Below are 20,444 nucleotides of genomic sequence, written 5' to 3'. Positions count from 1 at the left end.
TTCCCTGTATATGCACAAAAAGCAAAATCCTGCCTTGATTCAGAGATTCACATTGGGAAGTTCATCACAACCCTCGATGGGGCTCCGATCATGAGATTATCCTCTTTGTTAAAAAATGTGCAGCCTGTTTCTGAAGTGATTTAGTTCATTCACAACTTCCATTTGTTGGAATGGACATGTTTCATAAACATACACCACTTCTCCCTTCCTGCAGAGTGAGGAAAAATTAAGTTAGTGCTGCTCACTGCTCTCCTACCCACAGCTTACCATTCTGGCAGAGCAAATTTAGCTAGGTTACACCATCATACATTTGCCTAAAGGCAAACGCTCCCAGTTCCTGCTGTTTATGCAGTGTTTTATTAAGGCATGGCAAACTGCCTGCACGTCTGACCAAATCTGTACCCAACCACAGAACAGCAGCTCTACATACTGTTCCTAATTCTTTCGTTTTTCTTATGTACAAAAACACAAATCTGTCATTTTCAAAAGCTAGGCAAGCATAACATTAAAATTGCGCTTGAAAATGCTAACAAAGCAATACGGTTCCCTAATCAAACAAAAAGTAATACCTCCTTCCTAATCCACTGCAGGCCTAAAGACAATAGAGTGGAAACTACTTCTCTAGGCAGAGCTATCTACACATCAGACTGAAAAGCACAAAATGGAAATTTAAAACAAACTCCAACTTTTAAAAGGAAGAGTGATGATTGTATTGGCAGCAAAACTACTCACACTAAGTAGCAGCTTCAAAAGACAGGTGTCAGTGTTTTCTATTTCTAGATGTGTGGTTATGATAGTGGTAAGTCTGCCTTGTCATTGACATTCAAGGGTAAAACGTGAAATAATTAGTGGTTTGTTTCTAACATTTGCTACCCACCTTCAACTATGAGAAGGCCAATATGTTTCTGACTTCAAACCACTGGTAGGAACGTGCTTGATAATCACACTACATGGCACGAGAACAAAAGTCAACAAGTCCAGGCTGGATGTGGTTCTGGGCAGCCTGGTGTAGTGGTTGGCAACCCTGCACATAGCAGGGGGGTTGAAACTCGACAATCATTGTGGTCCTTATCAACCCAGACCATTCTTTGATTCTAAGTACAGATTCTCAGTCAGGGAAAGTGTGAATTAGATGAATCACAAATAATATATATGTGGGCAATCAGGGGAAGAGTTGGGCCTTAAACAGACAAACACAACTTTGTGCCCTCACTGTTCCCTGGCATCTCCAAGCACACAGCCTCTTAATCATGAAGAAATGGACAGGGGGAAGAGTGAATTGTATCTTGCTGATCTTAGCAGGGGATCTGGGGCTGACAAGGGTTCCTGGGTGCTCTGAAAGTTATCATCCAAAATTTCCATTGAGAAATAACTGCAGTTATGACCCTCTTTGACCTTAAATTTCCCATTCACAACAGACAACTGTTGAAACTACCACTTTCCATTTCCCACAAGTTCTATAATTGTCTATAGAAACCATAATTAATGCAATGTATTTTTTTTTCGGATGTTAAGCAGAACTAATCCAAATTGTGGAGATTCTAGTACAAATGACTGCTCTGAAGTTTAACAGTAGCCTAACAATCACAGTGAGTGAAATTCTGAGACACTGGAGGTCTGGGTTTGGATCTTCTGAATTAATGAGAGACTGAGCCCTGGTTTCTTACTTCTCAACTCACTGCTTTGACCAAGGGTCAAGATGCAAAAACTGTGTTCAGTTCCAAGTCACCATCAAGTCTTGTCTCCACCTCCCACATAAAAAAAAGGAGCCTCTAAGTTCTCCTGACACACACAAGAAACAGCTTTCATATCTAACTCATATAATTTGAAATCCTGTTCTAGGTTCAAGTACTTACATTTTAAACAATGCAAAATATTCCTATGCCTGGCTACTCATTCTAAATCTCATGCCTCTGGATCTCATTGATTTAATTTGAATCATATTGGTATCTTCTCTGACATACATTAAGAGAAGACGACGTACATACGGAAAGCTCTTCATGTTGCACTAATATTCATAGCACTAGAATGGCCTCAGGGAAAAGCGGGAAAAGCAAAGCCCTCAGCCAGGCAGAAACTTCAAGGCAAAACTGTAAAACGTGAGATGTAAGGAATATGCAAAAAGGTGTTGAACATAAAAGAAAAACAACGATGAAAAAACACTTTTTGGTTGTGTTCTCATTTCCAGAATTGTTACCCATCTTTTCCACATTGTCCACAGGCAAGCAGAGAACAGAAACAGCTTTAGTTACAACCAGACCATGTGGTATTGCTGCTTACATGCAAACTTGGGCTACACCAGCTTTGCAAGCCTGATGGCCTGGCATTGTACATAACAGATGAGAATACTATAAACGCAATAAAAGGATCAGCTTCCTAGATTTTTGACTTAAGGCATTCCTTTGTGGTAAAGTTGGGTGAGGAAATGGAAGAACAGACTGAGAGAAAGGGGATATTCAATAGCCCAGAAGTATGTATTTGGGGACGTAGTTACTTTTTGAAAGCTGCAATAAAGGGGCTTACAAAGTCATGACTATTACATGGTCCTCTGTGATCTTTTCATGAGGAAGAGAAATGGTTGTTTCCAATCTAAAAAAAAAAAAAAGTAAGAAAGAAAAGAGATTCTGTATGTAAAGTCTCTCTTTGTTGTGCTGTGAACTCCCTGTAGAGAATCTCAGTCACCCTGCAGGGGCTGGAATAGTGAATGAATCCATCAGGGAACAAGCTTTCTTCTCCTCTGACATGTTACGGGGGACCACCCGCACACACATCAGCCCTTTCCCTGCCGAGTGCTGCCCCTACAGCCCTGCCCAGCCTCAGCCAGCAAGGATCCTTCCTCGCCAGAGAACTCACTGATGGAGTTTAGGTACTCCCAGGATGAGTGGCAGTACTATGGTCCTCCCCACTCTTCAGGCAATAGCTCTAACTGCCATAGGAAAAGGAAGCAATGCAACAGCGAAAAATCAGTAATGGGAATGGTGGAGAGGTGGAAGGTACACAGCAGGGCAGCTGGTCAGCTTCCACAGCACAGTCACTGCAGCATCATAGTATGCCGGAGACAAATGAGAAGGATAATTGTTGCATGCCTGCAGGCAGAACTGGCTAACGGAAATGAAGGACCAACAACCACCTGCACATGACAGCTCTTCTCTTCAGATCTCTGTGGGCTCCTGATCATAGGTGGACAGATTCGTCCTGTTCAAAACCTCATTAATTTCTTCTCATTAGTAAAGCACACATAGATTTATTTCTTTATTCCTGTACTCATTCTATGAATTTGTCAGGGAGAATGGTACACACTACCTGGAGAATGGAGTCACTACCTGGTCCTGTTAGAGTAAGATGCAGAGCAAGAGGAGTGTTCTGAGAGCAGAAGAACAACTACCACATGGACTCTGGGAGCAGCTCAGTGCTGGTCAGATGCTGAACTCTCTTATGTGATTTTATCATTGTTCCATCTCATCGCTTATACAGTGAAAAAGATCATCCTTAATCACGTGTATTTTAACAGTGCAGCCTATTTTAGGATAAAATGTGAGTAAAATGCAGACTATGCAACCTTGTGCTCAGAATAACAGAAGTGCTACTCTAGATTAATTAGTAGCTTTACACTGACTTGAAATGAAATAAACAGACGTGTAGCTACAGTCCTCCCTTTAGCAGCAGCCTGAAAATTGCTTTGTTGTACTGAATGTCTACTGATAGAATTTTTTAAAGAGACAACAGAGCAGGAGAAAAAAAAGACTGCTAAAAGGGAAAAATGTAATTACATCTATCATATTTCCCCAAAACACGCACTTTAGCAAACAGAAGTTATTCACAGACACTGATCTCCTGGAGCACTCTGGAAGTGCACAAGATACGTTAAGTCCTGACGTAACTATGACTTCAGCCACAAGTCCCAGAAAAGCAGACGGAAATCAGTTAGGACAGCCAGGCAATACTAAAAGCAGGGCAGCAGTTAAAAAAGAAAGAAAGAAAGAAAAAAGTTAAAGTTTGGCTCCATTTGACCACTAACAGTTTTCTTCAAGCGTCCAAGTACTATAGACCATTGCTATTCTGCAGCCTTATATAGTGAGTTTAGTGCCTGAGCTGCTAGTTGGACCTCAAGGATCAGAGCAGATCAGCATCTCAAAACACACAAGAATTCTGGATGGCTTTCTGCTTCCCTCCCTGAAAATAACCAGAAGTCATAACCCATTAGTAATCACCTGTGGTCTGTTTCAAAGTTCATTCTCTTGTACAGCAACATTAAAAATGTTCTGGTATTAGTTAGCGAGATGAAATCTACAAAATTACCGCATTAGCATTCAAAAGCCCCAGGCACAACCTATCCGTGCCAACAGGTGATGTATATGATGTGCTTACTCCCATTCTGTGCTGCAGAATCTAGAGCAGCATTAAAACCAGAGGGAGGCAATTCACCTACGTCTCATGGCTGAAATACCCAGACTTGGGAGAACTTCGGGTTAGCTCCTGGAAAAACCAACTGAACCCCTTTTTCCTTCTGCCAATAAAATGAGTACCAGCTTATTCATGGTTCCTTGGGACGAGGCCCTAAAATTGAAACACATACCTACATCCTGAGGAGTTTGCCCCTTAATTCTTATTCCCACTTTGCTTCCTTACTAATTAGAACTGATCAGTGATAAAATGAGGCTTCAGATGTACATGACTGCTTTCAAATTAAAGGCCTGGTCTTGATGAAAAATCACCCCCCTTGAACATTTCTCTTCTTTAGGACCACCTATCCCCAATCAATTAATCTTCATCCTCCCAAACTCTCCTCCCATCATTATTCCTTGACAAAAATCCTTAATGATTAATTGTAAGAAGACTGGAAATGCTTCCTTTCCCTTGACTGCCCACAATCTCTCCCTCCTAAAGTTCTGAGGATGTCACAATGCCGCACTCAAATTACTCTTTTGCTCCAAGAAAAAGAACCAGATCACTCTGGCTCCAGTAAGATTGATATCACAAAAGCCCCCTCAAGGGAATTACAGCCTCATAACATACAGTTGCCTATTATTTATTCCATGGCCAGATTCTCAGCCTGTATAAATCAGGGCAGGTTCCTTGCCTTCAACAGGGTAAAGCTGATTTATGCCAGCTGACAGCCTGGTCCTGCATGTGCTCCACTTGCACAATGCTAGTTTTTAAAAGAGGGCCACTAAAGTGCCCTAGGCACGTAAGAACCACACTTGGGTCTTTACTTGGAAAATGCTGCTCTGAGGAGTAACAGTGTGAAGCCTTCCCACAGCTCTCTGAGTATGCACTGCTAAAATTCACTTGCTTTCCTAACAGGAGGAAGTCTCTATGCCCTGACAGAGCCACTACAACCTTGGGAACACAAGATGGATTTTATAATGTCTTGGCATAGCCCAGGTTCATAACCAAGTTTAAATGCTGAATTAAATTAAGCCCACAGGCACACCAATGCAATATTTTGAAAGAACTGATCAAATGCACAGGGGGCAGAAGCTATCTTTCAAAAGTCGTATTACTGGTGACTAGGAAAAGACAGAAAGAATGTGGTGTGACTTCCAAATCACTGGCTGAGCTTCAAGCTAAAGCTGCTTCAGAAGTCTTTCTTTCGTTTCCCTTAAAAACTCAAAGATCTCCTTAAGGAGCAAAGCAACTTTCGCAGCCATTTGCAGATTTGGGCCAAAGTGCCTGGGTACAAAAAGAACGTCTGTAGGACACAAAAGATGGTGTTCTGGTACCGCTGGTTCTAAACCACCTTTTCAAAAGCAAAACATTAATCTAGGGTGTCACTGTTGTGATGTATCTGCTCGGCTCTAAGCTGATGGATGTGAGGAAGACTTTTTTTTTTTTAATCCATTACTGAAATCTATTAATTTAAGTGGAATTTCTGCTAAAATACTACTCTGGATTAGTGGGGAACTGGAATAGGACTATCAGGATTGCTAGGAATAAAAACTGTGGTTCTCTGCCCGACACAAACTTCTGAATACAGTGTTTGTTATTATGACATGAAACGAAGACTAGAAGATGCCTTTCATTCTGTGCAATGCCATTCCTACCAAACGAGGCAAAGACAAAACACATGGCCGCAGATCAACCTAAATAATGCTGGCAGAGAAATGCTCATCCCGATCCACAAAATATTGTAACATTTCATGTATTTTCATATTCATGACCAGAGTGAAACAGAAGTCTTTTGAAGTGGTGTGGGGTGTCTGCTCATGCATGCAAAACGACATACGAGACAGCCACCCAATGTCCTAGAGACAGAGGGTAGGGGGAGCTCCAGATTCAGATGTTTGCTTTGAGTCAGAGCAGGCACTCGATGCTACTTTTATTCCATCCTCAAGCAGTAATTATTTTAATTACTGATTAATGATGATTTCTCTTTCTGTCTCTTCCATATCAGAAATTCTGCCGCGGACTAGGAGGGAAAAAAAAAGAAAAGAAGTTTCCTGATGCAAGTTTAGTGGAAACTGGTACATTTCCACAAATTGTTTCAGTTTTGACAAATCAGCATTTTCCCATGAAAAACAGTGTCAAAAGCTCTCAACCAGCTCTAATTCTAACCAGATTAACTCAGGGATGAATGCCAGCAGGAAGCCCTTGCTAAATACCAGTTGTTTGAGCAAAGGAAAACTACTCCTTCCCCAGATGCTCTTCCCAGGGGTGAAAAGGCTTTAAAATCCATATGAGAAAAAGGACAGGTAGTTCAGCTGTAACAACTACAATAGCATTCAGAGCAAGAGGAAAAAAAAAAACAACAACCAACTGTATTTAAAAAATGCACAAACATTGACAAATCAGCAATTTGTATTTCTCCTGCTGCTGCTAATGATATTGCTTCTTAACATCTGAAACAGTTGTTTAACTTTGCAGCAAGGCAAACAAGTGGACTCAGGAATCCATATGGACAGCAGGGGCAGTCCCCATAATCCATGTTCACATTCAAATTCTGCTTAAATCCCGAGAACTTGAGGGATGAGAGCATATCATGGAAAGTGGTCACCAACAGAAATAGAATTCAGCTGTGCATGGTGAGATGAGCAAGTATTAATTGTTAATTCAGATAAGTTTTCACCACTTGATGGTTTGTTCGTGCTTAACCTAAACATGTATACCAACAAAACCTGCATCCTTCCACACAGCAGGATATAAATCACTGTATTCAATCAATGGCAATTCTCCTAGCCTGGCTTTATGCCAGAATCAAGCAATAATATGAAAAATTAACCACTGAAGATTTAGGTGTGCCATTGAGAAACCAGTCTTGTAAATATACAGTACCAACTCACTGCTGACAATGGCACACAGTTCAATGGCATTTGCCTCAGCTACAGTGTCCTGCCACACTGTTCATACCTTTGTCCATTCGACCAAGTCTGCAACACTCTGACAAAACAAGCTAATTTATGTCCCAGGGATGTGCCTATCAGCAGTCTCCTCTGAGTCAAAGAGCTTCTATGTGACAAAGGAGATTTGGCCGCGCAGGTCCCACTGCCTCACGGCACACCAGATGCAGAGAGGATATGTGCACCTCCCTTCTGCTAAGCCAGGACCCCGGTGCCACAAAAGTGGGTGGGAGCTTTGACCTCCACTGTGCCATCAGCAATGAATTGCAGCCGTGCAGCCAGTGGGGAAAATGCACAGATCTCTTACAGTTCATTGTGCTAGTGATGCTACTTCTGGTCTAGCTGACACAAATGCACTTGGTTATGCAAAACCCACGTCAGTAACCAGCTGGCCCCAACAAGCTGGTTCTGCTCATTCTTGCTACCGTTAAGCAAGGCACAGATCTGAGGTTGAAGTGACAGTGGCACACCGTGAGTACTAGCAAAGCGTGCATGGCCCAGACACCACTGTGAGAAAAAAGTCCCTATACCATGAATGCAAAAGTACAAACTTAAAAATATCTTGCAGAGGAAGTATAATCATGGGAAACTCCAACAACTGGTGCTACAGTGAGAGCTTACTCTTCCCTCCCCCCACCACAAGAGAAACTCCTTGCTACAAGCTTAGTTCTGAGAAGAAGAAGAAAAAAAAAGAGTTTTTACCTTTGCGTGTCTGTCACTATCTTTGCTCCTAAGGTCATAATCAGACTTCTCACAGTGACAATTTTTATCAGCCAGCATTATGGCACACTGCACCTTTGAAATGGAAACAATTCATCCCAGAAAGGAGTATTTGATTTTGAAGCAATGTTATTTGGCTAAAAGTAGGTCATATAATAATAAGTGTTTATAAAATAGAAGGAAAAATTGCAAATGTGGAAAAAATGAACTATTCCATTGCCTCCTTCTTTTTTTTTTCAAATTGCCTTCGCAACAGTTTCAGGAAACCTATATGCTACAACTCTGTTGATGGTAATGGAACTATATTCATTTGCAGCAGCTTAATATCTGGCTCATCATTTTTTGATAGAATCCATTCCCATATGGAATTCACCACCTGACCACTAGAGAAGCATGAGCTAAAGAGCTCTATACAGCAATTAAACAGAAGTGATTTTCAAAGTCTCAGGTATAACATTCTCAGAATTCAAAGTTATCTCAGAAGAAATTGCAATAATATCTGTGTTCTTCTACTTCTCTCCTGAAATAACTGGGAGTTTGCCAGAGCTTTAGTGGGGGACAGAAGTGCACTTTAGAGTTGATCGTGTTACAAACATGTTTTGCCATGTTTGTTCTCATACTCACTCATGCAACTACCTGAAACTCTGCATTTGTTTTTATTTTATTACTACTAAACCAACAGACTACCATGTGGCTTTTGCAAGATAAGGAGACAGTGATGCAAATCAGTGCCTGGATGAATGGCAAAACTTTATCCCAGATATGGAGAAATAAACAACTACTACACAGGTTATTCCAAAACTCATATTTTGGCTTTTTACACCCAATTACAGATTCACATCCTCTTGGACACAGTGGTGTTGTTTCCTTATATTACCAACTGCTGGTTTGCACAGCCATATATTGATTAAACACTCAACATAGCATTCATAACCATTCAAAACAACAACAACAACAACAAACAAACCCAAATTCACATTCTACTCTTTGGAAAAAGCTTCTGTTGTTTTGTTTAGCACAGAACATTAGTACATCGCTTTCAAAGCACACACTTACTATTGGATCTGCTCACGAATTTGTCATTTTCTCCATAATCTTTATGGGAATTTTGCCACCCTTGTCTAGTATCTTGTTACAAAGAATGTTCAGATGAAGTTTTAGCTGGGGATCTACTAAGCTGGCCCACCACCAGAAGACAGGTTGTAAATAGGCACACCTGGGAAGTGCACCCTTCTGGGACCGATATCTCTCCTGCCCCATCCTCACTGAGTTAACGATTATTACAAAGTCAGTTGCTCTTTTTTTCTGTTTTGTTTTCTTCAAGCAGCTAGCAGCTATACTTCTCATTTTGATGCCAATTAACAACCAATACTCCAAGCTCTGTGCTCCCAGTAGCACCCTTATTTTCTGACCAAGTGCTTACACGAACAGAACCCTACAACCACTATTAAAATGTAATTTTCAACAAGTTTTGGAGCTACAGATTATCTGATCACAGGTGAACTCTGTTTCATAGACTGTAAATAAAGATCCCTAGTGGTTGAATAAAAAAAGCATAACAATAACAGGAGGCTAACCAAAGCGCAACTTTTAAAGCTTTGTGTAGTAGGAATAGGAACACACAACACATCTGGGACCGGTGTCTAAACAAAAGCAAATCCTAGCCAAGTATGATTTATATCAAGCAGAAATATAAATATGTAACAAAATCAACAGGAAGCTGCACACCTCAAGTTTAAACCAGTAACACGGCTGAGTCCCGGGACACCCCCGTGTTTCATCTGCCCTACGCTTACATGAGTAACTTTGCAGGAATGTAAAACCTGTTGACTTTGACAGGATTATTAACAAAGCATGAAGTTATTCATAATGTACACAGCCATTGGCAGTGACTAAACAAGAACTATTTAGTTTATGTTATTATGTTTTAGTGACCATGAATGGACCACAGGAGATAACTGGAGAGGCCAGAGCGAAGCTAGCAGAGGCTCAGGTGTCCTCACACCTTACTTGAAGGCTGAAATCAGAAACCTGATATCACACAACACCTCAAAATGCACTTAATACTTCAAAACTGATTCAAGTGTGGTTTTTGTTTCTAAAGCTTGCCAGTTGTGCTAAAAAATGAGTTAGGGCCTAACCCTGCAGGGGCAGACAGTGCTGTACATCTGTGGGTTAGTGTAGGTAGGAGTGGGACAAGGAGCTCTTCAGGGCAGGGACCTGGTTCTTGCAGCAGCACTTGAAGCACTCCACATTACCCTATGAAGAACGTTGTAAGCCACAGCCTCAAAAACCTATCTAAGGATGCCTTCATAAAGAAAAGCCAGAGTAAGGGATGCAAAGTGCCATTAAAAGTGGATCTAATGAGCACTTTCAAAGCATCGAGTGCTGCAGAAATGACTACCGTTCCCAGTCCCGCTACCCACAACCACAGCTGACTTCTGCTGCAGGCGTTGCCTCACAGACTCACGTGTATCATAACCCCCGGGCACTTAACGCCGACACCTCGGCTGCCAGCCGTGCCCGCACAGGGGCCTCAGCTCGGAGAACAGCGCCTCGGGCCCTGTGGCACCCGCAGTCCTCTCCATCCCTGCATCTCTCCGTCTGTAAATCCGCCCCTGGGGCAGCACCCGGGCCCAATCGCCGGCTCCAGGTGCGGGCGCTGCCCCGGGCCAGCAGTCAGCTCCCGCAAAATAGGACCCCGCTGAGTTTCCTGCCCAATTCTTACTTTTCTCCCCCCTCTCTCCTTCGCTTTTGTCGCTAAGCCTCCCTCTCCGTCTTTACTTTCCAGGGGTGGCGACAAACAAACGCGCTCCCCGCTCCCGCAGCTTCAAAACGTTCTTAGCAACTAAGCCTTCCTCCTCCTCCCCCGGCGGTGGGCGCCTGCCCTTCGGCCCCGGCAACTGTCAAGCGGGAGCGCAGCGCCCGGGCCGGCCCGGCACTTACCGTGTAGGAGCGCGGGGCTCGAGGAGCCCACGAGTACCCACAGGGACACGCGCAGGAGCAGCGGCCGCAGGCGCGGAGGCATCGCGGAGCCGGAGAGGGGCGGCGGAGCCGGGCCGGGCAGCGGGAGGCCGCGGCGGGGCTGGCGGGGCGCGGGCTGCGCTGCTCGGGGCTGCGGGTGACTCACTGAAAACTTCACTTCGGCGCTGCAGGGGAAACAGGAAATCTTAAACTCCGCAAACAGCTGGGCAGGACTTTCTTACTCTTACAGTAGTTCCTTCTCCCCCCCTTCCACACTCCCCCCCCCCCTTCTCTGCACTCGCTCTTTTTCTTTCTTTCTTTCTTTTTTTTTTTTCTTTCTTTTTTTTTTTTTTTTAAAGCACGAAACCTCACCCAGTTGGGTGTCAATCATCTGCCAGAGGCCAGCCCCTCACAGGTCTGGCTCTCCCACCGCCAGCGGGGCCAGCCCCGACGTGCAGCCCGGCTCTCTGCTCCCGCCTCCCGCGCGGGGACCGTACGCGAACGCCGCCCACACCACTGGGCCCCGATTCGGGCTCCAGGGCACCGTCCGTGCGTCCTGCCTTCGGGCCGCCCGGGGCCCAGCAGTCCGGCGGCGTGAGGCCGGCAGCTCCCCAGATCTCCTCCCTGCATCCCCGTTGCCGTGCCTGGCGATGGTGCTGCAGCCCGGGCTCCCCTCTGCAGAAGCGCAGTCGGAAGGGTGCCCGAAAACCCCAGATTAAATGAAGTGGGGCAGCAGGGGAGGTTGAAGTCAGGGTAATAACAGGAAGTGTTCGCACAGACATGCCTGGCATCTAGCTTGCAGATATTGAAGCAGACTGTGACAACTTGTCACCCACCTCTTTTCAATTTATAATTTTGTGTGTGTGTGTGTGTTTTGCTCCCAAACAGACCAGATGCACACCATTTGATGTGTGTGACACAGGTGATGTTCTTCTCCATTCCTCATTCCATCTCTGTTGAGTTTTTGACACAGATTTCTCCAAAAGGAAGAAATTGCGCAGGGTATTCACGGAGTGGAAGCACACCTGTGATGCCAACTTTGCACTTCTAGAGCACAGAAGGAAGCATTAGACCCTTCTCACGTTTAGGCTGAATAAAGCCCAAGCCTTGTGCCAGTATAAATCCAGCCACTGGATAGCCAGCAATTGTCTTGAGACCCACTTTTGATACTCAGAGCCTGCTTTCCTTTCCAAGTTCAGTGGCGTTGATGGAAAAGTGAATTGATGCACATGGGGATAATTTGAGAGTGCCTGCTCAGTTGTTGGCGATTCACTTCTGTCTCAATTACAGCACTGTTTAGAGGTACAGATTTGCATATTTCAGAAAAAAAAGGCTGAGCCTTCAGTGGGTATATGTGTGATCATGCTCTGAATGTCCCAGATTAACTCTGTATGAATTTGGAAGTGTTTGTATAATGCATTTAATTGGCCTATAACAGACATAAAAATCTCATTGTGATTTTATGTAAATTTGTTTTTAAAAACTCCCTAAATGCAGATTTTCACAGCGCAGACCAAGTTTATTGTGCTAATTCTCGTAAACCTCTCCACAAGCATTTTCCTTGTCCTCATCTCCTTTAAATACAGTCAGGATTCACTCAGAGACTGTCACCATCTTCCAACCAAAGGCCAGAGAACTATTGGACTTCCATTGAGCACAGATCAGTGCTGCCCCTCCACTCCCTGTGAGGAGCTGCAGGCTGCCATGAGGCCTCCCCTCAGCTCCTCTGCTCCTCTGCAAACCAAGGGAGCTCAGCTTCTCCTCAGCATCTCCTCAGATGGAGTGAGAGGTCTGCTACAAGTGACTTCAGAGGCCTCATTTTTCCATGTGAGCATTGCTGTCATTTCCAGACATGGCGCACACAGAAGATTGTCCTACAATCACCCTTTGAAAGTGGTGGGACCCCATGGGAATGGTGGGTGTTACCAGAAAGCTTTCGTTGGAAGCAATATATCCTACCTGGATACCCTGGATATGTCAGTCTCGAAGGCCAATGGTATCCTGAGCTGCATCAAAAGAGCGGTGGTCAGCACTGAGAGAGAAGTGATCCTGCTCCTCTGCTCTGCTCTTGTGAGGCCCCATCTGGAGTACTGTCCAGCTCTTGGGCCCCCAGCACAGGAGAGAAATAGAACTGTTGGAGTAAATCCAGAGAAGGGCCACGAAAATGATCGGAGGGTTGGAGCACCTCTCTTATGAAGAAAGGTTGAGGGAGTTGGGCTTGTTTAGCTTGGAGAAGGCCCCAGGGAGACCTCACTGCAGCCTTCCAGTACTTGAAGGGGGCTTATAAGCAGGAGGGAGATCTACTTTTTACAAGGGTAGACAGTGATAGGACAAGCAGGAATGGCTTTAAACTAAAAGAGGAGAAATTTAGGTTAGATGTTAGGTGAAGATTCTTTACTCAGAGGGCAGTGAGGCCTTGTCACAGCTGCCCAGAGAAGCTGTGGTGCCCCATCCCTCGAGGCACTCAAGGCCAGGTCAGGTGGGGTTCTGAATAGCCTGAGCTGGTGGGTGGCAGCCGTGCCCATGGCAGGGGGCTGGAGCTGGGAGTCTTTAAGGTCTATAGCAACCCAAACCATTCTGTGATTCTATAATTCTATCCTCAGTAAAAGAAGAACTCTCACAAAAGTCCACACAGAGGTCAATCCCAGTTTGTTTCAGAGATTTGTCTTAGGCTCACCTATTAACAAGAGCTCATGTCCTGCATTTTGGTAGTGTAAGCTTCCCTACTAGGACTCAAATGCAACCTAATCAGGATTTCCTGGACAATCAAAATATGTAAAACACAGCTAAACTGGTCTTTTCTTTCCATTTCCTCATTCATAGTTCCCAGTTCTCTATTTGAAGCCTGCAATTTATTACTGACTTCTAGATTGGAACTGTGAATATTTAACCTCAGCCCAACTGTGGTACTAAAGAACCAGCATCAAAGAGCCACAGACTAAAGCTGTAAATAATTAACGCCACCTGACTGGGTGAGGAAGGACTGGCTAATTTCAGTTCTCTACTCAGATAGGCAAAATATTGAGGTACTGAAAACTGTGTTTTTTTTCTTTCTGAGCCTTCAAAAAAGGTACCCAAAGCACAAACATGCTGTACATTTTGTGCCTCAGGGGCCTTCTAGTGAAGACAACACAAGTGCTTCATGCTGCAGATTTAAGTACAACTTTTTATGACAGCCTGTAAAAAGTACTGAATACAAATAATTTCTCTCTACTCTTCCAAACTTTTCTCATCGTGCAGTATCATATTTCTGTCAATATTCAAAACAATCTACAGCATTATTTTTATACAAAGAACATTTTCAAGCTTCAATGAAATTTGCGTTGTTAATAACAACTGCAGTTATACACTTCTACTCTAAAGTCATTCTGCCCACAGCCAAAAACTGCTGATGTACCCAGTAAAGTCATTATTCTTACTAGTTTATTAGGTCCAGTCTTGCTTTGCTTAAAAATCCCACAACATGCTACTTCCCAGATCTACTGACTAAGAACTTAAATAAGGCTTATACAGCTGCGCTAACACAAGGTAGTGTTCATGCCTATATTAAGCTGAGAGATGTGGCTTACAGTGAAAACATCTCACTTTTAGCTGTCTAGAAGTTGGCTTCAGAGTGAGGTTCAAATAGATGACTGAGACAATCTGATAGCATTTGCAGCATCCAAAGGAGCATTTTCCTTCATTTGACTGTAGTGAGTTAGTCCCAGGTCAAGCTCCAGGACCAAAGGGTTGAGGACAAAGGCTGGATGAACTGAACCACGCTTATGTTGGCAGCAAGCTATTCGGCCATCTAAATCCCTTCATATTTTGTCCTGTTGCTTTCAAAAGAGAATGGGAAATCTTTTCTTTAGAAGTTGACATCTTTTGTATGATATAGATCTATGTTTGTTTTGAAATAATGAATTAGTTTGGCATTTTTTGGTTGTTCTCTGTATTTTACATTTAAAAAACAAAATGTGAGAGCAACATACAGCATTTTGATTTCACTGCAGTGAAAGAAGAGGCTTATTTTCAGGGGAATTTTGACATTTCAGTTCATATCAGAGTCAAACTTTGTAACCCTATATTGTCTGCAAACCAGAACTTATGTTCCCTGCAGCACTCCATTCACAAATCTGACATTTGACTGCTCATTTTCATATTCAGGGTACTTGGCATAGCGTATTGGCCTTTCAGCATTCTTCATAAAAACTCTACCCAGTTTGTGCACCATTTGTGGAGGAAGAACACACAGTGCTCTGCAGAGTAGTGTTACACTGTTGTGCTTGTATGATTGCTTGCATCATATTGCTCTCTTCGTTTAAGTTATCAGAGAGTACAGAATTACAGCTGCTGTTAAATGCAGTTTTCTTCCTTGGCATAATCACCGGTTTGAACTTGTTGCTAATAATTTGCACTCTTACAGGAACACACGCAGCCTCAAGCAAGGACATTTACAAAAGGTTACATTCATTGCAAAATGTTTTGAAAGCCTAATAAAAAGTGTTTGGACTTAGCACAGCATTCTGCTTATCTCACAGATATAATCAAATTAAAACATCTGTTGTATGTAATCATCCGTCAGAAGGAGGCAATCAGCTTGTTATCGAGTCCTGCATACATCAGAGGAAACAAGAATAATGTTATCATCTAAATTTATCTTCCTAATGCTTTCTGCGCAAATCTCATGAATGACACTTAGCAAAATAAAGTTCTGCAATATTATTCAAATTAGCACTAGACTCCCAGGGCACTGCTGTTCACAGGGTTTCTGACTTCTATCTATCATGCAAATCAACCATTTGTACGGTTCACTGAATTGGCTTGTTCTGTGTTTTTACTTTGTACGTATAAATATCCCCAACAGTGAAAGCTGAAGTACAGAAGTGTGAAAAAAATATACTATTCCTTCAGTGCAGGGCCAGAAGCAGGAAGTACCACAAATCTCACCGCGCAGTATTTTACATGAGGAACTCAATTGCCATTTTCCGAATGGTTCGTGGACATTTCATGAATTTTATACTGTTTCCTTTAGTGTCATGTACTGTGGGTGTCTGAGCCAGAGAAAAACTTCACACATTTTCATAAACATGTTTTTTCATCTCAACACTTCTACATGTACTAAAACTTCTAAAACTAAATGTAGGTAAACTGGCATTTTTAAAGTACGCGTAACAAAATCATTGCAGATATGCTCAGGAGATAATATAAGTTGCTCAAAAATATTGTTACCCGTGGAACTTGTCTCCATTACCACATAATTTGTGCTATTTATCTTCAGCAAAGCTTATTATTTTAGGATCTTCATTAGAAAGAATTTGAACACTGGATGCCAAACCTCATAAAATATCTGAAGCTACCAAAGAAGCTAAGTAGCGTAACACAGAGGCCTTTCTGTTTCTTTTTTTCCCACTGGAATGAAAGGGAGTTGTGAATCTAAGAGTATATCCCTAAATCTAATCTGAAAGAATCCCAATACTTCAACCGCAAAGCCCCAGAACCAAGGAAAGTAGCCTCCCTCCCCAGAAGGCAGACGATCATGCCTGTGTTATTCAGAAATGCAGTACACTGATGATGTTAAACTGACTCATTTGACCAGGATCTTTAAATAAATTTATTTGCAATAGCACAGCTGTTAGTCTCAGGAAGGTTCCATAATTTTTATCTGCAAGGCAACTTTATGATCTGTGGTCACAGGAGGTGGCTACTGTGCTTCAAAGGTCAGAAGCGTGCAGTACAGGAGGATTCAGCATGCCTAGGAGCTGGATATTGTTGCAACACAGCTGACCCTGGAACTAATGGGTTGATTGCGGCTTGCAAATATCTCAGCTGCTATTATTCTGAAGCCGAGAAATCTGACAGAGTAACTTGACATGCCAATGGGTTATGTCAAGCAGGTATTCCGTTATTACAGCACTGGGTGCATGGGGGATCACTCCACTGAACATGAACACCGAGGGAAGCAGTGACTACATATTTATAGGCATAGTGTATACATATTCATTACATTTCTGAGAAAGTGGTTGCATATTGTCCCACCCTTCTGAACATGCGTCATAAAATGTGGGAAGGGTCTCTGGGCCCCATCTGGTGGTCGCTGGATGAAGGCTAGTAGTCATCCTTGCAAAGGCTCAAAGTCTTCCTCTTTGTGAACTTCTAACCTTTAAGGGGGGGTGTAGCACAAACCAGCCTCAGCTAGTGTTGTGTTGAGCTGAAGCATCTGCTTTGCTTCCTTATCTTTTACAATAAGACATCCGTCCTGCTTTCTTATCTTTACTTGACAGCAAGTTCTTGTGACCTCCGCATTCTGTTCTTGAGCTTATGTTTACGCAAGCATTCACGAAGTCCACACAAGTTATGTGAAAATTATGTCATTGTTCCTGATTCGATTCACTTTTGCTGTTTTTCTGTTTCCCTGACTAGATACCATTACCAAACTAGCTTGTGAGCCCGGTTCTCAGGCTGTGCAGTCTTCTGTGTCCTCCAGATGGGTATGACATCCCCTCCCAGTCTTACCAGTCCCAAAAGCTGGCGGGCCTTCCTCTTTACAGCGCAGGCAACACTAGCCAGGCCACTTTCAATAGTTTCAGTTCTTGGATGGAGATGGCTAATACCGTACAGTCCAAATTACACAGTGCTCACCTGAAACTTTCAATAGGATAGCAACTCTGTCCTATTAAGAAAAGGATTGCAATTCTATCTGTTGGATGGGCACAGGCAGAGGGAATTAAGGACTTCTGCAAAGGAATTCTTCTAAAGACCTGGGAGAAAACCTTAATCCACAGCCTCAGTGATATTCAAGGCTGTCTGCATCACTACGACAATACAGGGGCCATTAGAGAAAGCTTCAGTGTAATTTACACCCGTTTTATTACCCTTTTACAATGTTAAAGTGTTACAAATAGTCCTTAACATAACTGAGAATTAGATGCTTTGCAGTTAATAAAAGAAACATGATTGACTCTACTGTCTGTGGAGAAATAACACTATGCATTTTCTGTCAATTTGGCATTTCTGGAGTGCCTCTAGGGTCTACAACCAGATATTGACTATAAGTTGGGGACAAATGAATGGTGCTGGTTTAAATTTAGCCTTCCATACAGAGATGCACAGCATTTCTTGCTCTACTTTGCCCTGTCTGTAAGAATATTTTCTTATCTCTGGTGACCTATAATTGGAGAAAGTGGTTTGGTAATTCTCCTGCCAAGTACAAACTGAGGTTCAACTGAAACTTATGAGGGATGAAAGTGTGAGTGATATTCGTTGTATCTTCAAATGCTTTGAAATACAGATAAGAACGTATCTAGCCCAGGACTTTCACAGTTTGATCTCTGCATCAGGCAGATGTTGTAGTCTTCCTATCCTGAAGGACTGCTGCCCACCTAGTATGAAAACTGCTTAGAAATTGAGGAATTTGTAGGCTTTCTGGTGAGTAAACAAGGCAGCCAGGCAAAGGAGTGGGATGTTGTATGGAAAAGTGTAGTGATGCGATTAGGAGGTGAGGATATCTTATTGATGTCGGGCTGAATTTTCTGAAGAGCTTTTATAGTACTTGCTATTTCATGCATATATTTGCTTGCAATAAATACTAGCCTGGTTTTCATCTAACTTTTTCTGATGATTTTTTTAAATTGTCATTCAAAAATTAGACTCCAGTATTCTCCACCACAAATGAAAAGTCATTTGCAGTTGTCTGCATAACATTACTCTTGTACGATTTTAATGCCTTTCCTTTAATGGACATACTGATCTCAATTGACATATTTTTCTTTTTTTTTTCTTTTTTTTTTTTGTGTTGTTGTTGCTTTGTGTGTGTGTGTGTGTGTGTGTTTGTGTGTGTACTTTCCTCCATCTTCCCTATTCTCTAATATTTCTTTCCTTCTTTTCTTTCAGTTTATTTATTTGATGTGTTCTATTCTCTCTGCACTGACTTTTCCATCAGGCATCAGTTACATACTGCCATTTTAAAAATAGAACATTTTTTAACATTTTTTATAATTATTACTACCTCAAACTGAAGTACTCTTAGAAAGACTTAAGTTGCTTCTTCAAGTGTATGTCTATATGTACATGTGTTCATGTTAACACCTCATTCAGAAAAAAATTCATGCTAGTAGTTTCACAACCACACAGTTAATGTATAAGTGGCAGAATTTTTGGATCACATATAGCATCTTTTAGTCAAAGTGCAAAAAATTATGAAATAGGAGTGGCACTGTACGCTTTACAGCTCTCTGCCCTGATAGCTACAGGGAAGAATTGCAGTTCAGGCTGGTGTCTGCACCATTACTTCCCTCAACCATTTTTCTAGTTATTCACAGATGTGCTGAGAAGCCTTTATGTAAAGTCCTGCAAAAAGCTGTGGCACGGATCCTCTTTTTCTACCAGTGCAATCATACAGAAGTGTGGTGCTTGCAGGGTGCAGCAGAATTGGGACTGGGAAGCTCTTCCACCATTTGCATGGGCCAGATCATTAGCCCATATGAATGCCACTCAGTCACTCTCAGTTGCTTGACACACTCTTCCTGGGAGAACAAGAGAGAAAAAAGCTCAGCTAAGTCATTTTACACTCTTAGATCCAGGATGCCAGAGCTGACTTCAGTGAAGACTCATCTTCCATGAAACTAAATGGGAAGTTAAAACACCTGTGTACATTTGACATAACCTAGAGCTGTAGCACAATGTTTCAGTTTCCTTTCTCTCTTGCTTTTCCTCCAGCAATCAGTGTAATCTCTCACCTGCTCCTGCCAGTCTCTGGGTCCTCTCTCTCAGCTTCTCTGCTGCTATTTCTAGCCTCTGTGATTTCCTGCCAGCTGTCTCTGCCTGCTTTGCCTGCTCAGCCCACTGCCCACCATGCAGGGCAGCAGCCTGAGCTGGCAGGGCGCTGACATACTTACTCTGGGCTGTTGTGCTCCTCAAAAGAACACTGGGGTACATGTCCCTGCTCATCCTGTATGGTTCATCGTTCAGTGCTCTTGCGGAAGATTTTCTATGGTATTTCTCTTACAGTTTCTTAAAAATAAATAAATAAATAAATAAATATTGAAGAATAAAATCTGTAACATCAATTAGGTTTGTTGTTTAATTTCTTTTCTATTTAACTGTGGTGGGAAAAGTAATTAAAATAGTAAACATTATTTTGAACATTGAATTGTCTTTAATATACCGCGATTAAAGCTTTCTGGTCATATAATCATTGACAGAAGGCTTTTTGTCACTGCCCTTCTTCACACAACAACATGGAGTAAGTGCTGATGGACTTTTAAGGACTTGGATACCTAGCTGCTGTTTCTTGATTAGTTTTGATGTTGTTCATCCTCTTAGGTGTTGGAGAGAACCATAAGAATCTGGCAAAGAATGAATTTACACATACAGATCAAGTATTTTTCCTTCCCTTTTCCATACCAACCCAGTTATAGCTGTCAGCCTAATCACTTACCACAC

General features: G+C 42.6%; 1 protein-coding gene across 2 annotated transcripts in view; it reads right to left on the bottom strand.

Annotated features, from left to right (window-relative positions):
• The window catches only part of TGFBR2 (transforming growth factor beta receptor 2), a 64,075-nt gene extending 52,873 nt beyond the window's left edge, over nucleotides 1-11,202 (bottom strand). For both annotated transcript variants that reach the window (XM_015281321.4, NM_205428.2), the window contains exon 1: nucleotides 11,004-11,202. In XM_015281321.4, coding sequence (XP_015136807.1) covers nucleotides 11,004-11,085 — 82 coding nt within the window. In that variant the 5' untranslated portion in view covers nucleotides 11,086-11,202. The remainder of the gene's footprint in view (nucleotides 1-11,003) is intronic.
• Nucleotides 11,203-20,444: the final 9,242 nt, after the last annotated feature.

Source organism: Gallus gallus, chromosome 2, assembly GCF_016699485.2.
Source record: "Gallus gallus isolate bGalGal1 chromosome 2, bGalGal1.mat.broiler.GRCg7b, whole genome shotgun sequence".
Taxonomy (NCBI): domain Eukaryota; kingdom Metazoa; phylum Chordata; class Aves; order Galliformes; family Phasianidae; genus Gallus; species Gallus gallus.
This window is presented reverse-complemented; position numbering and strand designations above follow the sequence as displayed.